We start from the raw sequence: 22,859 nt of genomic DNA, 5'->3' as shown, positions 1-22,859 counted from the left end.
TGACTTTGAAACTTTTGTGGATATTAATGTAACATAGTAAATAGTAAAAATAGCACGGTATAGCCAATTTTCGGATTGATTATTGAAATCTGATAATTACTTCTTCTAACTTGAGTATTGATTATTGTCCTTGTATATAATTATTGCGTCAAGTTGAGTAGATAAAATGTGAGGAAGTATTAACGTGAGAGGTATATCATATATGTACAATTACAAAACAAAAAAATGAAAGGTTCCACCGAGATTTGAACTCGGGTTACTGGATTCAGAGTCCAATGTCCTGACCACTAGACCATGGAACCGTGCTGCTTTACTTCGACATAAATATATCTTCCACTACATGTTAAATTTAATAGTATGAAATTCACTTTAAAACAAAGGGGTTTTGACACAGTTACTCACGAAAACAAAACTATTTACCCTTATCTACCCATTTATTTTTCTACCCATAATAGTTTTTGTGGCGGATTTTTTTCTTTATTCTCCAATTCTTTTTTATTTCTATGCTTCTTTTTTTCCCCTCCTTTTCTTCTTATTTTTTTCTTTTTTCCTTTTCTAATTTTATTTAACTTTTTTATATATTCTTTTTCTGTTCATAATCTAATTTTATTTATTGTTTTCACTATTTTTTATTATTCTTTTTTTTATATTATTACTAAAGAAAAATTAAATTGTGTACCAATTAAATATAGTTAATACAATAAAAAATTATTAACTAACATATGATACCAGTATAGTATATAGCTATACCAACATGGTATATAATTGTACGCAAAGAGTTAAAAAAAATATTAATTCAATTATTAAACTGAAATAATATCAGTTGTCAATAAAAATTTCAAAAAATTCTAAAAGGATCTAATTGTAAGACTATACCGTTACATTATATAGCATACTATAATATTTTATTTTATTTTGCATTTTCAATTTTCCCCTCGCGATGGGTAAAAGCTTAAAGCAAATTAAAAGGGAAAAAACAAGTGAATTTACGGGTAATAAGTATACTATTATAACATATTGTATACTGTTACAGTATGTTGCATATTATTACAATATACTATAACAATATATTGTATACTAATAGTATATTGTTGTAGTATAACTATATACTCCTATAATATATTGTATATTGTAGCAGTATACTGTTAGGTTACTATGTTCTTCTTCGATTATTACAATATACCATTGCATTATATTGTAAACTATAATAGTATATTGTTGCAGTATAGCTATATACTCCTACGACATATTGTATACCGTAGCAGTATATTATTATGTAGTTGTGTTCTTCTTCGATTTTTAACTGAAAAAGTCGATCTCAATCACCTCAAATCAACTCCAAATGCTATCAAATTTCAGTATGAAATTCCAGAAGGTATTATAAACAATATTTAATGGTATTAATTAGTCTCCTAATTTAACTCTACCGTATATTCCCACTCCCCCAAGTTTCTCTCTCCAAATCTCACCCCCTCACCCACGTATCAAACCACACCCCACGATTTCCTCTTCAATCACCCACTATTTCCTCTTCTAAAACCAGCAAAAATCTATAACCCCTCCGCCATCGACAACCATTAAAAAGCTTTGAAGCTTTGAATTCGAATTTGGGTTTTCAAAAGACATTGTTTGTTTGGATTGGATGTTGTTGCAAAGAATTGAGAATTCTCTCTACGTCTCTCTCTATCTCTTAATCCCAAATTTCAGTAATATAAAGCAAAGGAAAAGAGAGCAGCAATTCCACCATTGACATCTATTAAAAGCTTTGAATTCGAATTTGGGTTTTCAAAATCATTATTTGTTTGGATTGGGTGTTGTTGCAAATAATTGAGAATATGGTTTGGAGTTTATATCTTAATTTTGAGGGTTTTTGGTGAAGATTAGACTTGATTTTGGCTGAATTTCAGATTGAAACTCGAAGAAGAAGACATGACATATATTATATTGCAAAAATTGTAGTAAAATTATAGAAATTTTGTACAAAAATTGTATTCTATTGTTTATTTATTTTTCGTTTATTCATTTAACTATTGTATGAAAGTTGAACAACATTGTATACAAATTATATTTAAGTTGTATGATATTGTAGTTGTATATAACCGAGTAGAAATAATGTACGAAAATTGTAGATAAGTTGTATAATATATAATTAGTTGTATGAAATTTATTTTTACTATGTATAAATCAGATACAAAATATACAAAGGACATATTGTATAGAGTTTGTATTTAAGTTATATGTTATTGTAGTTGTATTTAACTGGGTAGAAATAATGTGTGAAAGTTGTTAATAAATTATATAATATATAATTAGTTGAATGAAATTTATTTTTACTATGTATAGATTAGATATAAAATATACAAAAGATATATTGTAATTGTATATACTGGGTATAAATAATGTATGAAAGTTGTAAATAAGTTTTACAAGCCTATGACATAAGCTTTGGGATTTTTTCGGTCTCTTTTAATTTAGACAATGTGATATTGAAATTATATATCGTAGTTGAAGGGGCAATTAGTGTCATAATTGTACATAGCTGGAGGAAAAGTGGTGGGACACAAATGCGCGGATTATTTTCTTTGTGTCCTCAATCGTACAAAAATCATGAATTCTTTACCAAAATAAAACTAAAATTAAAATTTATGAATTTTAATCTTAGTGAACTAATCTAGGTTGTCCGCTTGGAGCGAACATTATATAATCCTGTGAAAACATAAAGAGTTTGAAGACTGACCTTTTAGAAATAAATTTAGTATCTTACCAGAATTGGTTTTCATAATAATATTCATGATCATGCACGTTGTCGTTGAGAGTTTTATGCTCCAGAATTGGTGATCTAGTGAATAAGAGAAAAAAAAAGGTAAAGAGTGTAACTAAATCCCTTAATTGAAGACGCTAATAATGGATTGAGAGTCTTTTAAGGTGGAATGTATATATTTTGTAAACAAAACTTGTGTAGGTAGAGTAATTTACTAAACATGAACATTTAGGGTAATAAAGTTTCCAATAGTATATAAGAATGAAAAAAATCCTATTTTTTACTTTGCAAAGTTTATATTTCCTTGTTGGTTTATTTCAAAACTAATTGCCATATTTTTCTATTAGTAAAATATTTAATTTTTTTTTTTATCTTTATGAGAAGTTTTTAAAGTTATGTAATTCAAATATGTTTAAGGTTACAAATTTGAAAATATAATATAGAAATATTTAAGATTATAAATTTTAAATCTTTTTTGGCCCATACATTTTAATTTTGTGCTAGGTGAAACTACTATCACATTTTATAGGAAAACGAAGAAGAAAAAATATGTCGAATTAATTTGACAACTTTACATAGTTTCCAAGTAGAACATGGAAACAGGGACGAACGAATCAACAAAACCAGGTTCCCCAATTATAAGTCAAAATGACTTCACACACAACTTAGAACCAACAAATCAATAAAAATTTGATTGGTCACATTCCATATCGACAACTGATAGAGGGAAACAGAGAAAGAGATAGAGAAAAACCCGAAATAGAAGTCCAAAAGCCTCTTCCTCTTTTGTTTGTTACAGTGTAAACTACTGGTCCCTTCATTCATTAGCCTTTAAACTCTGTCAATATTTTTTGTAGGTTTTCCGTTTCTTGGGTTTGGTGAGTTGTGTTGGTGATTTATTAGGGTTATGCTGAAAACTGAAACTTAACCAAGAAAAACATGAAAAGGGTGTTCTATGACGATCGAAGTTTGAGTCTTTTCGTCAGTAGGTTTGAGAGTTAAGAATGTTCACGCAAGAAGAGCAGATGCAGGGGAATTGGGATGGCCAGCAGCAAATTGTGGTACCATTTGCAGAAAATGTAGTAGTTGCTACTGCTGCTGCTGGTGTTGTTATAGGTTCTAAAAAAAGAGGAAGACCACCAAAGGGTTTTAAAGAAAAAGGAGGATCAAAGGGTTCTTCTAAAAATAAGAGGGAAAATGTTGACGAAAATGTGGGAATTACAGTTAGTGGCATGAGGGATGTAAGTGGACAAGGGGTAGTTATGAATGAGAAGAAGAAACGAATCGGCAGACCAAAGGGTTCTAAGAATAAGAAGAGAAAGGTTGGAGAAAATGGGGAAGAATTGCCAAGTGCAGTTGACTTAGTTAATGGCTGTGGGGACATTCTTATCAAGAAGAAGAATGTAGGGGGAAAGCCCAAGGGTTCTAAGAACAAAAATAGAAATTTTGAACGAAACAAAGAAGGGATTGTCAAAAAGGCACATCAAGGAAGGCCAAAGGGTTCAAAGAATAAGAAGAAAAATGTTACCAGTGATGAAATGGAAATAGTGCTACCAATAGGTGATACTTGTCTTGAAAAGAGTAATGCTGAGATTATTGTTGCAAATGAAATGTCTAAAACTGACATTGTTGCAGCTGGTGATGTTGGGATAAGTGTAAACCAAGTTGCTGGACACAATGAGATAGTCAAGAAGAAAGCTGGTCGGCCCAAGGGTTCTAAGAATAAGAAGAAAGATGGTCGGCCCAAGGGTTCCGAGAATAAGAAGAAAGTTGGTCGGCCCAAGGGTTCAAAGAACAAGAAGAAAGTCTTGATTGGTCTTCTGACTGTTGGCCATTGGAATGGAGGTGGAGGCAAAGAACATATAGTCAGGCAAGGCCAGCGTAGGGGTTCAAAGACTAAGAAGGAAATCACATTAGGCTATTTGAGTAATGCTAATGCTACTACTGGAGATGAAGTAGATGTTATGCGCCAGGATGCGAGGAAGAAAAGAATCACTATGGCTGGTCAAAGTGGAGTAATTCTGAATGAGGAAGAAGGGATGATAGTCAAGAAGAACGATGGGCGCGGCAGACCCAAAAAGGGTTCAAACACCAAAAACAAACTTATACTAGGCCGTTCAAGGGATATTAATACTAATAATGGATGTGGATACATGGATGCAGTCAGTCAGGAAGATAATGAAAAGAATTTTTTTTTAGCTGTGGGTAATGGAGACAGGATATTCAAGAAGAAGAGGCGTGGTCGGCCCAAGAGCTCAAAAAATAAGAAGAGAAGTACTGGTGGTAATTTCATTGATGCTAATCTTAATAATGGAGGACAAGATGTGGCTACTACGAGGATAGATGTGGTTGAAAAGGGAATTCTTTTAACTGAAGAAAATAGGGGAGACCTGAATGAATTTGCTTTTGGTTCTGCAGTTAGAGTAGTCAGGAGGAAGGGTGTCCTTGGACGGCCAAAGGGTTCAAAGAATAAAAAGAAAACTATTACAAGCAACTCCAGCGATGTTTATTCTGGTAATGGAGTTGGAGCAATGAATATCTGGAAGGAACACGAGGATAAAACGGCGAGCCTGGCAACTGACCGCATGGAGATTCTGAGTGAAGTTACTATAGCTAAGAAGGATAGCTGCAGCCTGCCCCATGGCTTACATAACGAGAATAAGATTGGTGAATCTGAAAAAGCTAATACTGTTAACTTCATTCCTTGTGAAAATGGGGTTTCTGAGCGGAAGGGTAGCCGAGGGAGGCCAAAGGGCTTGAAAAACAAAAAGAAAGTAGTATTTGATGCTGTAGAAATTCAGGGAATGACAGGTGAAATTGCTGTTGATACTAATGGGGTAAATTTGAGCATCAAGCGAAAGAATAGACCTGGACGACCCAAAGGTTCAACAAATAAGAAGTCAAAAAATAAGAGTGAAGAAAATAATAAAACTGCAGTAGCACTTATAATGCATGATAACAGAGGAGGTAGTCAAGCTGAGCAGAAAGTGAAATTTTGTGGCCTGCTTCCTGTTGCCACCAAAAATGGGGGAATATCGGGTGAACCTACTTTGTTGGATGCTGAGGGAGGCAGGGTCATTAAGAGGAGAGTTGGCAGAGGGAGACCAAAAGGTTCAAAGAACAAGAAAAAGTTAGGAGCTTTCGATATGGGATTGCCTTGTCAAGTTAGTTGTCAGAATGCTATTAGTAGGATGGTTAAGCGCAGAGGGAGGCCAAAGGGATTAAATGATAAGAAGAAAATTGCTATTGTCCCTGCATGCATGGGAGAGCAGGAACTTAGCACATATGCAGAAATAAATGGACTGACACAGCCAGGAGTATTGGTCAGGATCCCTTCTTGTCGAACATATATTGTCTTTTTGTTATGATTTGTATGGATTTTTATATGTAAAAAATAGAAGCTAAAATGTCAAATATAGATATAAGTTAAGAGCTGCAAACTGAAGTTATAGTTCATCAAAATTTGTTGATTGTATCATTGCAATTAGAGGCCTAGGGAAGTTTTTGGGGTACCATAGCCAACTATATGCAACAAACTGCCTCTTGCCATTTATGAAAGTTGCTCGTCTTCCATCCAATTTTTGTCATGGTTAGATTCATTCGGGGCAAGAGATAGATCAGAGGAAACAGTTCTCATTATTGATGGTCCATGCTTGTATAGTGAAGTTGACAATGGATACAGCTGGACATATCAAAACAGAGACCAACTTCCTTAGGAAAGTGGGGCTAATCTTTTTTCCTTTTGCATACTCAGTAGCCTTCTGATACTGATATCTAGCATATAATTCTCAATCCAACTTCTGTTAATGTTCGATTTCTCAAATAAGTGATATCTCACACACTTCAAGGAGTTAAAAAAGTTGCTCTTGCCTTCCATCCAATTTTTTGTCATGGTTAGATTCATTCGGGGCAAGAGATAGATCAGAGGAAAGAGTTCTCATTATTGATGGTCCATGCTTGCATAGTGAAGCCGACAATGGATACAGCTGGACATATCAAAACAGAGACCAACCTCCTTAGGAAATTGGGGCTAATCTTTTTTCCTTTTGCATGCTCATTAGCCTTCTGATACTGATATCTAGCATATAATTCTCAATTCAACTTTTGTTAATGTTCGATTTCTCAAATAAGTGATATCTCACACTGTTCAAGGAGTTAAAAAAGTTGGAACTATTGTATAGGTCCATTTGGCACAAATGGTCACTATAATAATTTGAACCTGAGTCTGAACAGGAAAGCTTCTTTTATAGTTTTGAAGCATAAAATGAGTGTACTCCTGGAAAGAGGATTGGAGTGCCACTAAGTTATTTTCATTGATTTTAGCAGGCAAATTTGGAATAGTATCACAGGCATAGCATGTGGCTTATATTTGAAACTGTGTCCTAATGAGGTATTTATATGTAGGACACTATCAGTTGGAAGGATCAGCAGAATTTTAACTGTCATCAATGCAAACATTATAAAGCTGCTGTTGTCTTCTGTTCAAGATGCAAAAGAAAACGCTATTGCAATGATTGTATTGCGAAGTGGTAAAGAAATTAATCTCCTTTGTTCACTACCTAAAAGAGAAAGGATTCTAGATTTGTTGGTCTGCAAGTTGTCTTTTTTTTTTTCCCTCATTGGTGAATGGTAGAGGCTTTTTGTTGTTATAACAGTTTAAACTATGTTAATTCTGATTGAGGTTGCTCTTTTCTAAAATGTCGTGATAATCAACAGGTATCCAGAGAGAACAAAAGATGAAGTAGAGTATGCATGCCCTTTCTGTTGCAGGAATTGCAATTGCGGAGCTTGTCTCCAAACAGATGTCTTTTTAAAGGTCTGTGCACAAGTTATTTTTATTTCTTGTATGATCATGTATTTATAGTGCAGGTGCTGATATTATGAAATAACTTAGCTGTAATTTCTTTTGATAAATCAAATGATTATCCTTCATGCAACATGCCAATTTGGTGTGAAAATAACTTGGTTGTTAGGATTACAGGACTGCTGCAAACAAACTGATGAAAAGATAAGACTGGAGGGTTCACTTTATTTGCTTTTCAACATTCTGCCCCTCCTCAGGCATATTCAAAGGGAGCAAAGATCTGAGCTAGATGTTGAAGCAAACATCCGTGGTACTATTTTGTTCGCTCGAATAATTTCAAGTTTGCTTGTGGTTGATGACACAGAATGTTCAATGCTGTTTTTGGTCCTCCGTTGTTTTCAGGTGTTCGGCTGACAGAAGAAGACGTTACCAAATCACTCATTGATGATGATGATCGAGTATATTGGTATGGTCCCCCAACATAATAGATTTCTTGAAGCTCTGTCTATGCTCGGAAACCAAGTGTAAGGTTATATATGGTGTTAATAAATCTATTGGGACAATTTCTTATGTTTAGCAGAGGGATGCAAGTTGTTTCTTCATGGGAATGAACAGTGTGATTTGATTGTTCAAATATTTTTCTGTTAAAATAACACTTTGTTTCTGATCTTTTCTCTAACCCAGCAGCCTTTGCTTACGTGATCAGTTTCTTGAAGCTGCCTTGTTCATGCCTCGTGATCATTTTACCTCCTACGTTGATACCAAGGGTTTCTCTGTCCTTTTGATTAAGAACAGTAATTGTCTGCAGTTAATTATATAAAGAAAAGTAGTTTGTCTGCGGTTGCTTAAAGTTTCAGCAACATATTAGTTTGGGATGTATTTTTTGTTGACCATGTTCTTTGTCTTTGTTTATTTGTTCTGGAAGAAAGGATGGAAGCTTACGCAGAAAATGTTTACTATTTCCAGAGCTCAGTTTTGTCATGACACAATAGCTGTAATGATGCATGGTTCCTTATTTGGCAGTGATAATTGCAACACATCCATTGTCAATTTCCATAGAAGCTGCCCAAATCCTGATTGCTCTTTTGAAATCTGTATCAATTGTTGTCGGGAACTCAGAGATGGTGCCGCACGTGGAGCTACTGAAGCCAGCTCATCTCTCAGCAAGTCTGTGGAAGCTAGTCATACTGCAGCTTTGAAGGGAAACGTTCCTTCAGATGATTGGAGAAGTCCAGAGGCCCTCCTTGCTAATGGTTGTCCAAATCACATGTTCTCTGATGTTGCTGAATGGAGAGCCAAATCTGATGGCAGTATACCTTGTCCTCCTAAAGAGCATGGTGGTTGTGGCTCTTCATTAATGGCTCTAAGGCGTATCTTTGAAGCAAATTGGGTTGACCAACTAATTCAAAGTGCTGAGGCCCTAACATGCAACTACCACCTTCCAGATATGGATTTATCACATGGGTGTTCAATTTGTCTTGCTACCACTTCTGTCCAAAACAGTGATAACCACTGTCAAGTAAGACAAGCATCTTTTAGGAATAACAGCCACGATAATTCTCTGTACTGTCCTAATGCTGTTCATATTGGTGGTAATGACTTTGAGCATTTTCAAATGCATTGGAGGGCTGGTGAACCTGTAATAGTTAGAAATGCACAAGCTAAGGCCTCTGGTCTTAGCTGGGAGCCAATGGTAATGTGGAGGGCCTTCAGAAACGCAAGGAAAAAGCTGAACGAGGAGACTTTCTCTGTCAAGTCCATTGATTGCTTGGATTGGTGTCAGGTATGCATTTGATTTGTGTAAATTACCCTTTAGGGAAAAAGGAGACAGAGTCTCATCATTTGAGTTCCAAGTTGTCTCATGCATCCTCAATTTTCGTCCTAAAGTCTACTGTATATAAGTAGCTAATTGCCTTTCTGTAATTTTATTGCCGTCAAATTTCATTGCACTGTGTATCATGGCTTCTTTTTAATATGAACTCCACAGACTGAATGCCATTGAACCTTTTTTCCATCAAAAATGAATTTTAATAGAGATTATCTTTTGCGTGATTTTGCCCCAACACCTCCTAGTTGATCTCTTGTGTTTTTACTGTAGCTGACAAAACTGCAGTTTTCTATTTCATGATTATAGTTGGAAAATTATCCAAACAAAAAAGAAGTCTAGAATTGGCAATTAAGGGTGTGTTTGGTATCTTGAAAATAGTTTCCTGGAAAATGAGTAGTTTTATCACTTATTTTCCCATGTTTGGTTGGTGAGTGGAAAACTCTTTCCGGAAAATATTTTTTAGTGTTTGGTTAGTGAGTAAAAAGTATTTTTTGAAAAATATATAATTTAGGCAAATACTATGGGGTGGAGGTGGAGGGGGGGTTGGGGGTATGGTGAGTGGGGTGGGGGGCTGGGCGAGAGGGGTGGTGGGGTGGGTGGTGGCTAGGTTTGATGGGGTAGGGAATAGGGTGGAGAAGGGTGAAAAAGAAGAAAATGTTATCCCTCCTTTTGGTAGGGAAAACATTTTCCTCCAATTGGAGGAAAATGAGTTCATGGGAAAAATGTTTTCCAAAAAACATTTAAGCCAACCACAACAACAACAACAAACCCATGTTTAAGCCAACCAAACATGCAAGATTGGAAAATATTTTCCTTCATACCAAACACGCCCTACATTTCCTGGTAGATTGTTGCTAACCTGCTATATTGGTTTGTCTTTGTTATTTTGACCTTACAAGGATCATGATGTGCTGGTTAACTGAAAATGAATCTAAGGTTGTTATTTTTGTGTTGTTATTACTATCATTATTATTGTCATTATTATTATATGATGCAGGTTGAGATAAATATTCATCAGTTCTTCAAGGGCTACTTAGAGGGTCGTTGGCATCGCAGTGGGTGGCCAGAAATATTAAAACTGAAGGATTGGCCTCCAACAAATTCTTTTGAAGAATGTTTGCCGAGGCATGGAGCTGACTTTTTTGCTATGCTTCCCTTCAGCGAATACACTCATCCTAGACGCGGTCTTCTAAATTTGGCCACTAAGCTTCCCGATACTGCCTTGAAGCCAGACTTGGGGCCTAAAACTTATATTGCTTATGGATATCCAGAAGAGCTTCGGAGAGGTGATTCTGTCACAAAATTGCACTGTGATATCTCTGATGCGGTATGCTCATTCCAATAACTGTTCGATTATTCTATTCCAGGTTCCTGTTTGAGATTTTATTTTGCTTTTATGGGGCATGCATCCCTTTCTCAAATTCTGTGCTGACATTCTAGTGCAAACTTCCTCTTGAAACCAGAAGTTGTCTGTGTTTGATTAGGCAAAGTGTATGGTCGGATTTGTACTTTTTATGGGTACCTTATTCTGTCTTAAATGTTGTTGATATATCATATAAAATCTAGAAGTTGCTAAAGTAGTGACCATGAAAAACAATGTGAAATACTGTATTTAAATTAACAGTAGTTGCCTATATGGAAACAAATCTTTTCCTTCAAACAATATACAAAAAAACTCCCGATCTTTATGAAAAGAAAAAAAAATCGACCTTTGGAATGAGAAGACCTAAAATCTAGATTAATTTTCTTCTGGAAAGTAATACATGTGCTGGTTAGGGCAGTTTTTTTTTTTATAACCGTGGTGTCCGGGCCAACTTGCGTATACCTCGACTAATTTCACGGGTTGCCTGCTACCTCCACTAATACAGGTATCGGGTAACTCTGTCCACCAAAGCTTGGACATATGAGAAGAAGTCATCTAATCTTTTTGTCTCCGCTGGGATTTGAACCTGATACCTCATGGTTCTCAACCAACTTCATTGACCACTAGGCCACACCCTTGGGGTGCGTTAGGGTAGAATTTTTTAGAAAGAAAATTTTGAGAAAGAGCTGGTTAGGGCAGAATTGCAAGGAAAGAATTGAGGAAGCTGTGGAAAACTATCCCTGCCTGTAATACTGTATTTGCTGGGTTGCATGGATAGAAAGGAACCACAGGTGCTTTGAAGGGAGAGCTTCGACTGTACATATGCTAAACTTTAGATTCCTATTCTTCTTTCGCTCTCTGGTGTAGGATACAGAATGCATGGAGAAGAGGATATGATATATTTTATTAGCCCTTTACCAGCTTGTATCTTTTTGTACATGGAACCTCAACATTTGTACAGATCTGCACTTAGACGTGATCTAACTTTCGGTAATAAAACATCTTACTTACATTTAGCTAAAAAAGGGAAAAAGGAAACAAGAAAATTTGCACTGACTTATAAATTTTTGTGACATTCTTGAAATCCCTGTCACGACATTGGTTTCAGGGCAAGCCCTAATAATGCCTTTCATGGCATTGGTAGTTGCTAGTGTTGACTGGTTGAAGTGAACATGATTTAGTTGAAAAATGATAACTTGCTGTATTTTCCTATGTAGTCCGGTTGACTGGCATTTGAGGCCCTCATCGCTAAAGGTGCTTCACCACTGTAGAGACCAAGTATAATGCTTCACGGGGTTTAAAGAAAAAAGAACGGAGAGAAAAAGAGATTTTGGAAATGAATGATTTCATTTCCCCCTCTAATTCTATTGGGATTTAAATTGTTCTACAAATAGTCTTGGAAAAGGAAAAGATGTAATTACAAGCTATAAATCTTAATTACAAAATTATAGGGTTTCTAGATCTTTTCATGCTTACAAGGTGTGAGTTCTTGCCATATTACAAATTCTTAACACTTTCTGGAGTTGGAGCTTACATACGGTATGCTCCTATTTGTTTTTTTAATCTTTTTATTTTTATTTTTAACAAAGTATGCATTTACTACTTTTGCATGTAATATGAATTACAAAAGCTGATAATGCTAGTACTTTTAGTCGGCTCCATTGATTGAAGCTTCATAGAGATAGAAGTCTGTAATTGTCTTTCATAATGGGGTTCAAGAAGTGATGGAAATTTATGATAGAGTGAGAATAGGCATCAGGTATGATGTTGAATACTACGTTAACTTTACCAATCAAAAGCAAAAAAAGAAAAAAGAAAAAACTAAGTTAACTTTTAGATGGGCAAGGAAGTTAGACCAACGTGTTTGGAGGACAATTCCAGTATCTTGAGCCCTTTAAACTGTAGTTTCTCTTTTTGCCCCCTTTCCTTATTTCTCTTCTCTTAGCTAATTGATTATGTTTGCAGAAAATAATTGTCTTCAACTCCTAGGCTTTAAGAGATGTCGTAGAATTTTATTCCATTTTTGGGTGGTATTGTGAGCCTCTCTACTCCCTCGGGTAGGGGTAAGGTCTGCGTACACACTACCCTCCCCAGACCCCACTAGTGGGATTTTACTAGGTCGTTGTTGTTGTTTTGGGTGGTATTGTGACCTTCCCACGACCGTGGCAGACGTGTTCCTCTAAATAGCAAAAAGCGTTAAACTCTACAGAAGGGTGTCCAGTTTGCAGGCGTTAGTGCATTTAGATGCAAGCAACAACTGGATATTCGAATATCAGTTTTGCCTTTTTCTCCTTTCTTTTCCCGAAGTGGAAAGAGCAGTCTTTTTTCACTTCTCTTCGGTGTGTAGATATTCAAACTTCACTGGTCTGCCATCAGAATCTCGGAATGGAAAAATGCTCCACCTTTTCTTTTTCTGCTACCATTAAATGAACTTTCTTTGTATAGAGAAATACCCAATCCATAATGATGATATTATTTGTAACAGTCATTTAGGTCAGGTACATCGGTCCTCGTGTCAATAAAAATTGTGAATTAGCTTGTCTATTTTATTGGCATATTAGTGCACATTTTAACTTGTATATTGGCTCATCATAACACATTGCAATTTTCCTCCCATTGCTGCTTTATATAATCAACCTAATGATCATTTCAACTTTTATGTTTGTTCTTCAGGTCAACATATTGACTCATACAACCGAAGTAAATGTCGCTCACGGGCAACGTGAAATCATTGAGAAACTAAGGAAGCAACATGAGGTTGAAGATTCAAAGGAACTTTGTTCAGGCATAGCAGAGGCACTAGACTCTCAACAAAGATTTGACAAAACTGAAACAATTGATTCTAAATCACAGGGAAGCATCGACGATAACAAAAGTTGCTTGTTAGAAACTATGGACAAGGGGAAAGATTTTGATAAAGAAAAAGACATAATTTCCAATATGAAGTACACTGATATTTCTGGCAGAACTTCTCTATCCGATGAGATAAACCCAAGTACCAATAGTTTGGCAATAGTAGAAGCAAGTGTGGCTCTCGAAATCAAGCAAGATTGTGCAGAAGTTGAATGTGGCGGTGCGGTATGGGATATCTTTCGCAGACAAGATGTGCCCAAGTTAACAGAATACTTGCAGAAGCATTGGAGAGAATTTCGCCATATTAACAATGCTCCAGTGACTTCAGTAAGTATTCTTGCACTTTTAAGTTTCAAGTTTGATGATATCACAAAGTGCTGAATATTTGAATTCGCTCCTTGCTTTCACTCTTAGGTTATTCACCCTATCCATGACCAGACATTCTATTTGAATGAGAAGCACAAAAAACAGCTGAAGGAGGAGTTCAGTAAGAATCCTCTTTTCCTTAATTGATGCTGAAAAATAGTAGGTAATGACTTTTGAAGGGTATTTAATCCCACCCCGTCTCCCTCTTGTGCTGTACAGATGTTGAGCCATGGACGTTTGAGCAGTACCTTGGTGAAGCTGTTTTTATTCCTGCAGGATGCCCACATCAAGTGAGAAATAGACAGGTGAAATTCCCGGTGTAACTATGAAGCATCAGACTTTTTATATTTCATCAGTAGCATGGTTGTTGTACCTAATTTCCTGTGTGTTTGCTATGTTATCCAATGGATTCATCTGGTTAATTCTCCTTGCTTTTAGTACAGCGTACTGCTAGTTGTTTCTATAAATGAAAGGCTAAATACCTAGATACCCCCTCAAACTTAGCACGATTTTTCAGTTAGACACCTTAATGTTTCTTAGGACCATTTAGACACCTCTACTTGGTAGAGATATGTCTCGTGCATACCTCTGTCGGTAAGACCATGCACGTGAAACACGATTGCTGCTGATGTGTCACCTGAATAAATCAATGAATGACACCTGTATATGGAATAAAGAAAACGGACACATATATTTATCAAAAAAAATAAATAAATTACACCCTCCCTCTTTCTTCTTCTTCTACCTCCTTATTGTTTTCTTTTTTGTGGCTTCGTCCAAATCCAGCCCCCCCCCTTCTTCCCGGGCACGCTCGAACGTCTTCATGTTCAACCCCCTCTATGTTCTGTGTCCTTCAAACACCAGATCCCCCCCCCCCCCCCAATTCTTCTTTCCATATTGCTATTTAGAATCTGTGAAACTTATATTACATAATCGTCGTATCGCTTTTTCCCCATAACCCATTTTGCTTTCTATTTTTAATTATCGAAGGTGGCCTTGAAAAAGAAGGGATGAAGAAGGAATTGATCCATTTTAAAATAGGTTAAATATTGATGATTTGACGAAGACTTGATTGTAGGTGGTGACTGACTTTTCTAGGTGTGTGGTGGTGGTACTAGGTGGTGATTAACTTTGTTGGTGTTTTGTTTTAACGGAAAATGGAGATGAGTTCTTTTCAGTAAATCAAAATGGAGTACTTGTGGAGGAAAAATGAAAAAGAACAAAGAAGAAAAGTGAGAGTTGTTGCTGGGTTTCTTTGTCATAGCTATTGATGGAGGAAAATAACGTGGAATAAAGCCCATGGTGAAGGAAAATGAAAAAAAGGATGATTAAAATGGGTCTGGTGTTGTATGATAATGGTGGTAGTTATGCTGGATAAGCTAGCAGCTTTGGTGTGTAAAAATGAAGATTGGAGATGGATAAAGGTTTCTTTCTTACATGGTTGAAAGTGATCAAAGAAGATGAACGAAAAGGAGATGAGTTCTTTTCTGTAAATCAAAATGGAGTACTTGTGGAGGAAAAACGAAAAGAACAAAGAAGAAAAGTGAGAGTTGTTGCTGGGTTTCTTTGTCATAGATATTGATGGAGGAAAATAACGTGGAATAAAGCCCATGGTGAAGGAAAAGGAAAAAAAGAAGATAAAAAACATAATTTAACTCAATTTCACGCACTCAAATTTGAGTGAAGAACACGCTATTTGCCATGTCAATGTGAGAGGTGCACAAGACGCATTTGCCTAGTTGAGGTGCTCAACTGGTCATTAATAAAATTGACGTGTCTAACTGACACATAGTGGCAAGTTTAAGGGCTGTCTAGGTATTTAGCCTGAATGAAATGACTGAACGATAAATCCCTTCATCGCATCTCTGATCGCCTCTAATTTTCCCACAAAAGGCGGTGCATGCCAGCACTGAACTATCTATTCAAACTGAGCAGAGCTAAACCCAGAGATACCTCAGTCGAATTTCAGTGTTATATGAGACGCTCAAGTGTGATCTTCAGCATGAGTCTACTGTGGATTTTTTATCAAAGTGTGCTTTTTGCTCGAGCTTGATTGCAGTTTATGGTTTAAAAAAAGCACATTACAATCTTGAATGATCATTCTTAATTATTATGAATTGCAACAAGATATTATAGACAAGTTAAATGTCCAGAAGTGAAATTTAAATCAAAGGACGAAAGATGGTTTATTGTGGAAGTTTGTCTGGCTTCATCTTAATGATGGATATGGAGGAGGTTTTTTTCTGTCCAGTAAGCTGTTTGGCCAAGCTTCCAAAATCTGCTTATTTAAAAAGTGTAGCAGTTTGTGTGTGGCTAATCAATTTGAAAAGTACTTTTGTTAGAGCACCAATTTGTGCTTGGCCAAGGTTCCAAAAGTGCTTGAGGCAAAGCTACTTTTTTCAACTTCTGAAATCTGCTACTACTCAAAAGCACTCATTTCCCCCCCTAAAATCTTGGCCAAAAAAACCTCAACTCTCTAAAATAAGCACTTTTGGCATTCCAGAAGCTTGGCTGAATAGGGTGTAAGTCATGTTGAGGTTGTCTGATGCAGCCTCCCTAACTGCAAACACCAAGCTGGGAAGACCATTGAGCTGTGTGTTCAATGAGGTTGTGTGGTGGCTTATGTGGAGAAGCATGAATGTCGTAACGGCCAACGGGCTAATGAGCAGGTACCCTTTTGCAATTTGTCTGATGCCTGGTGAATACTTTGCTTATGTGGTCTATGAGAGCAGAAGAAATAAGCCAGATTGGTGCAGTAGACTGATAAATGTGGAAGACCAGGCAGAGTAAGAAAGAATGCTGCATCTTTCCTAGGTCCAATAGTGATCACAGTTTACATTGACAAGGAGAATATTAAAGTATTAGAGCCTTCAGTATATTGACCCACTGAGCATCGTTGTGTTCAGACAGATTGTTAAAAGTTTATGATTCGAAGCATATCTTTCATGGGCGCCAAAACGTGAAATTTTGGTACTCTGGAGCTAATATCACAATAGCTATCAATTTTATGCAAAAGGGAACATGTTTCAGAATATCAAATCCTGTTATAGTTTGACAATGCACAATGATTTTTTTGTTCTGTTTTCGACAGTGGACGATGATGTTGAGACAGTATTTTTTTGAAAATGGTAACATGATATTACAACTAGTACATTATTGCTATAATAATAGGATTTTGAGTTTGATTCATTACTTCGAGGCAAATGTCTGTTATTCTTTGTCTGAGCTTGATAATCTAAGAAGCCTAGTAATTGAAGCAAACCGAAGCTCTCTCCTTCTGGAATTTGATATAGGCTGAATCTGACTTTGGCTAGAACAGTTTTTCAGGAGTGTCTTTGTACTGTAGCTCTTCGCAGGGCCTTGCAGTTTCTTTCTTTCTCCAACAGGTTCAGGAATTAATATTATTTGAAGTCACTTATACTAATATTAGTGCTATATGAGATATGATATCTGCAACATTTCATTTTCCTGATACTTTTGTTGGTAAATTATTAATATTGCTGCTTCCATCTATGTTCACATGCTAATGTACTGATCTTGGTATTGATTTTGTCGTTGATCTACTGCTATACAGTCATGTATCAAGGTTGCTGTTGACTTTGTATCCCCTGAAAATGTTCAAGAATGTATTCGCTTGACAGAGGAGTTTCGCTTGCTCCCCAAAACCCACCGATCTAAGCAAGATATATTGGAGGTATATTCATTATTGGCATATTACGGCAAAAATGTTATTTGGTTGTCTGACTTCAACGGTTTCTTTCTACCACTATGCATTATTAAATCACAGGAAGATACCTCTGTCTGCTAATGAAGATTATGATCGAGTATTAGTAGAATCAGAACCCAATTCAAATACCAGTGATGCTATGGGGATATTATCCTGAAGCTTTTCCGAAACGTATACTTTCCATTTTTACACTCTATCCTTTTCTTTTCCTTTAAAAATGGATTTGCAGAAGAGTTGTAAATATAAGAAGTATTTTCGCTGTCAAGAACGTAGAGGAGGTAGGATGGGCAGTTGGTCAGGTCTAGTATGGATCGTACATGGACGGTAGTTGGAGTCGGCGGCTCTCCCAGGGTTCCCTCATCTGAGATCTCTGGGGATGAGACATTATTAAGTAAATACGTAATTATCTTGAATATATTAACCATTTCTTTATTTTCCGATCGCCTCAAAGTGACAAAAGAAAGAATATACGCTGACTTGCAATTCATGTGATTTTGAGAAGTGGACTATTTTTGAAAATTTTCAGTAGATGTCTTTAATACGTGTCCCATTTTACGTTCCATATTATAGCTTCAAATTATCGGACAGTAAATTCCTTTCCTGAAGAAAATAGGGGACATTTGCTAGCAATTGTAAGAAGGATTATTCATCTCTTCAATTAATTAAGTCAGGTGGTATACCAATCATCAGGGGTAGCTGTCTGATATTGAGAATTTTTTGCTAGCTAGGACTTGCTTTTCATGGCCAAATGACGGACACTTAATATCATGTGTGTGTGTGTGCGCGCATATATATAGTCTAAAGCTTAAGCATTGCAGTTACAGCTGGTGCCATGTTTTCAATTTTTATTTCGTTTTTCTCCCTTTTTTGGTTGGTACAATCTTCATCAGCTGGACCTTTACGTGTTCTGTGACTGTTAAGTTTGACCTGGGTTGAGAATCAAATTTGACATTTTGCACTTGATGATTCAAACTCAAGAGATGTCTATCCATTATTCTTTTCCCTGTATTTATGGCGGCAACACATGTGCATTAATGATTGTGACATTTCTGTTAGTTCTTTCTGGTTTTCTGGATTTACATTTGGCACTTAGTAACTCAGAGTCAGTGATGGGTATCTCTTACTGCATACTATTTTGCTGCTCCCTGGCATGAAACTCGAAAATATAACGAAAATTACTTTTTGATCACTAACATAAGCTTGAAAAATTTGATGAATCATGCTCTGTAGATGTCCTAATATTGTTAATGATTGTTTGATATCTTTATAGGTGAAGAAGTTGGGGCTTTATGCTGCCAGTGTTGCTATTAATGAAGCCACAAATCTGATGTCGAACTTTAAGTAAGCTTTTTGTTATTTGGTCATGTTATTCATTGTTTTTGCATGTTTCTTGTGAAATGAAAAAGACCAGTGTGATCGATTACTGAATTATGACAAAATTCTGGACTTAACTAGGTTTTATATTTACTAGCCTTTCACGAAAGAAAGATGTCATCCAGATTAATCTTTCAAAGATTTCCTCAAGATGGCGGATAATAAATGCAAACTTGATTTTCTTGTGATTGTTATGAGTATAAGCAATACTACCTGTAGTGGTTGTAGCATAGAAACAAGTCAACAACAGCCTTCAGATCCCAGGGTCGAATTTCAGCTACAAAACTAGGTGTGAAGCTCATCTGCTCCAGCCTTCGTAAGCTGCATCACACTTGGCAATATGTACTTGTCGGCTAGACAAGCTGCCAGGTCTATTGGCTGAGGTGCATGCAAGCTGGTCCCCTACCACCGGATATTGTAAAAGGTCAACAATATAAATTGTTATGAGTATAAGCAATACTACCTGTAGTGGTTGTAGCATAGAAACAAGTCAACAACAACCTTCAGATCCCAAGGTCGAATTTCAGCTACAAAACTAGGTGTGAAGCTCATCTGCTCCAGCCTTCGTAAGCTGCATCACACTTGGCAATATGTACTTGTCGGCTAGACAAGCTGCCAGGTCTATTGGCTGAGGTGCATGCAAGCTGGTCCCCTACCACCGGATATTGTAAAAGGTCAACAATATAAACTGGTAATTGTTTCTTAAATGTCAGCTGGAATCACACTGCCAAAAGACAAAAGACGTAAGTCTATTCTGACGACTTGGACAAACCCATTTGCTGAAAATGATGCATATTCAAAGAAGAAATGAACTAAATTATCACTTTGAAAAGTAGTTCAGTGCCAATAAAAGTTCAAAAAAATTTACCCAGATTTCTTCCCAAAATTTCTGCTCCCTCTTTGTGGTACTTTCATCCTAGTTTCAGTCTAATGCTTACATTCGTCAACTGGTTTTGGCCAACTGTTGTTAGGGATTTAATCAGTCTAAGTCTAACTACTTCGACAGCTCAGCTAGTTTAGGTGAAATTAGATGTTCACACTATAAGCCACGAGCATCTCCTGAATGATAATTGATAATGATGAACTTCCAATTGGAGCTCTAGGCGGACACCTTTAATGATAGTGATCCAAGGGTTCGTGGAACTACAATGTCTAGGGCGATAGGAATGTCAAGAGACAAGGTTTAAGTTCACAAAATGGATGAATATAAATATCTAATCAAAACGGCGGCCAAACTTGGGTTGACCTGATCATTGTGTTATTGATACTGAAATATGATGATCTCTTGCATTTTGCCCAAACATCAGTAAAATGATATTTGTTTTTCTTCAACATAGTGGCCAACCCTAAGAACTATTGCCTTTTTTCGCAGCTGGTATTTGTCTTTAGCTGATTTTCACATTTGAAGACATCCCCTGCCCCGGCATTTCTTGTGGCTAATTAGTTGATCTGAGGCATATTAAAATTTGACTTTTTGATATTCACACTCCTGAAATGAGCAACTTTGTATTTCATCTGGCAGTGCTCCTCAATCTTGTGATGAATTGCAACAGCAAGAACAAGCTGCCGAAACTGGGAGCTCCATTGCAGAAGGCCTAGGTGGGAGTCCATCAGCTATAGTAACCAAGAGTTGAGGCTTATCTTATTTTAATATGACGGTTTGCAAGTTGTATAGTATATTGTATTTGATTCCAATCATTTGGTTGCATTACAAGGCATGTCTATTTTTATATAGTACTTGTTTTTCGTGTTTGTAGAAGTAATGCCAGGCGTTTCTTTGAAATGTCCTCATGGCTCATTGAAGCTTGTAACGAATTCACTTTCACAGGAAATGCAGAGTAGGAAGAGTCTCATATTGATATTTAATCCAAGTGGAAATATTACAATTCTACTGTATTGACTGCATTCTGTCTCCCATTTGCTCCAGCTATGAAAGAAAAGAATAGATGCAATACTTTATTTTGTTCTACCACTCTTTGTTTGCTTTTGGCCCCCCGAACTCCTGCACAGGGGGTCAGATCTTGGGGTAAGCTCTTTTCCGTATGTAGCCTATGGCGAAAAGACAAGAACAGAGGGAAGAGAGAGAAGGGAGAATGAAGGAAGAAAGAGAGAGAGAATCAGAAAGAGTAGAGGGAGAGAAGGGGAATCAAGAGGCAATGGATAAGGAATACTTTTAGCCGGGGAAGTGCACAATTAGCTACTATTGTATTTACTCAAGTCACTGTTTAAAATGTATTTACTCGTTAGTCGGTGGTTTAATAAGTTTTTACCAGTCCGGACAAAAATACCCTTGTGCTAGACATGTCCTTAACTTCACGAATGTTGTGTAAATATTAAGGACAAAGTGTCCTGAATTAGCACCTTCTTTAGGACATCATGTCCTTAACTTCATATGTGCAATGTAAATATTAAGGACAAAGTGTTCTGTATTTGCACCTTCTGTTGCTAAATATTAGGACATCATGTCCTTAACTTCATATGTGTAGTGTAAGTGTTAAGGACACGGTATCCTTAACTTCATGCGTGCAGTGTAAATATTAAGGACATGATGTCCTTAACTTCATAAGTGTTGTGTAAATATTAAGGACATGATTGTATTGTATTTGCACCTTTTGATGTTAAACATTAGGACATCATGTCCTTAACGTCATATGTGCAGTGTAAGTGTTAAGGACATGGTGTCCTTGACTTCATGTGTGCAATGTAAATATTAAGGACAAAGTGTATTGTATTTGTACCTTCTGTTGTTAAACTTTAGGACATCATGTCTTTAATATTTTTACACAGCACTCATGAAGAAAGGATAAAACTGTCTTTTCGTATTAATTTTAATAGAGTAGTAGCTATATAAAAATTAAATACCACATTAAAAAAGTGGTTACCCCACGCCATTTCTACTGAATGATCTGACTACTTCTTGATTCTCTAACCAACCTTTTAACAACTTTACTAACCACTTCTTGGTTCCCACTTCCCTCAACATGCATTTACCCCAAATCGTGACAAAGCTGAACTATTTTTCCCTTTCAGAAAATGGAATTCAGTTAACCAAGTTTTTGAGTTAGCAAAGTTGGGAAAAGAAAAGTGAAAATTTAAATAAGCCGTTTACCTTCTCTCTCTCTCAAAAAAAAAAAAAAAGGAAGTGAAGATTTCAAGAATTTCGTAGTATTATTTTTAATTTCGAATGCTTTTTTACCAGCATTTGGTATCAATTCGTGTCAGGTCCCAAAAATGGTAGCTTGAATGCCTCTAAGTTATGAAATTTTAACTAGGAAAACTTATTGAATAATGAGAATGTGCTAGTTTTCCTGTTAAAGTCTCTTGCACATAAAGATTTTGTGTTTTATCATGGTCTAACAACATAGATGATGTATACGTCATAACTTGCTGATATACGATAACTATTATGAGATATAACCATTTATACTCTAACAAAAGTAAAAATATTTCTTCTCATTTTTTACACTTTGATTAACAAAATTACTTAATATTTCTGTTGATAAAAGATTACAAGTATTGAATGAAATGAAGCAATTGTAATGCACCATTAATATACAAATTTGGTAAAAGAGGTAAAATCTGAATAAAGGATATGAATTTAATACTCCATGAAATTATCAAAGCGAAATTTTTTTATTCAACATTAAGCTAACACCAATTTGTTTATAAGAAATATCATTTCTATATTCTCAAGGTAGGAGATAATATTTGCGCACCCTCCCACCTCTATTGTTGTCGTTGTAGTAATAAACTATACCAATTTACTATGACTATTATGACTAT

At 36.1% G+C, this 22,859-nt stretch overlaps 1 protein-coding gene and 1 non-coding gene across 2 annotated transcripts; one reads left to right on the top strand and one right to left on the bottom strand.

Annotated features, from left to right (window-relative positions):
* Positions 1–230: 230 nt before the first annotated feature.
* TRNAQ-CUG (transfer RNA glutamine (anticodon CUG)) lies at positions 231–302 on the bottom strand. Its single transcript has one exon. It is a non-coding gene; the product is annotated as a tRNA-Gln (tRNA).
* A 3,013-nt stretch (positions 303–3,315) lies between these two features.
* On the top strand, positions 3,316–20,972 carry LOC107763131 (uncharacterized). The gene is made up of 13 exons (XM_016581575.2): positions 3,316–6,084; positions 7,166–7,290; positions 7,478–7,577; positions 7,743–7,875; positions 7,968–8,031; positions 8,589–9,348; positions 10,391–10,720; positions 13,430–13,936; positions 14,024–14,096; positions 14,195–14,280; positions 17,550–17,669; positions 18,973–19,043; positions 20,599–20,972. The coding sequence occupies exons 1-13, from the start codon at positions 3,766–3,768 to the stop codon at positions 20,708–20,710; spliced, it is 4,800 nt and encodes a 1,599-aa protein (XP_016437061.2). The 5' UTR covers positions 3,316–3,765; the 3' UTR covers positions 20,711–20,972.
* Positions 20,973–22,859: the final 1,887 nt, after the last annotated feature.

This window comes from Nicotiana tabacum, chromosome 6 (genome assembly GCF_000715075.1).
Source record: "Nicotiana tabacum cultivar K326 chromosome 6, ASM71507v2, whole genome shotgun sequence".
Taxonomy (NCBI): Eukaryota; Viridiplantae; Streptophyta; class Magnoliopsida; order Solanales; family Solanaceae; genus Nicotiana; species Nicotiana tabacum.
The sequence above is the reverse complement of the archived record's forward strand: the minus strand, read 5'-3'. Positions and strand labels throughout refer to the sequence as shown.

Excerpts from the sequence above, each read along its gene's own strand:
- LOC107763131 (XM_016581575.2), top strand. The coding sequence starts at position 3,766 with ATGTTCACGCAAGAAGAGCAGATGCAGGGGAATTGGGATGGCCAGCAG. Across the intron at positions 13,937-14,023 it reads ACAATGCTCCAGTGACTTCA|GTTATTCACCCTATCCATGA; the intron begins GTAAGTATTCTT and ends TTTCACTCTTAG. Across the intron at positions 17,670-18,972 it reads CTAAGCAAGATATATTGGAG|GTGAAGAAGTTGGGGCTTTA; the intron begins GTATATTCATTA and ends ATATCTTTATAG.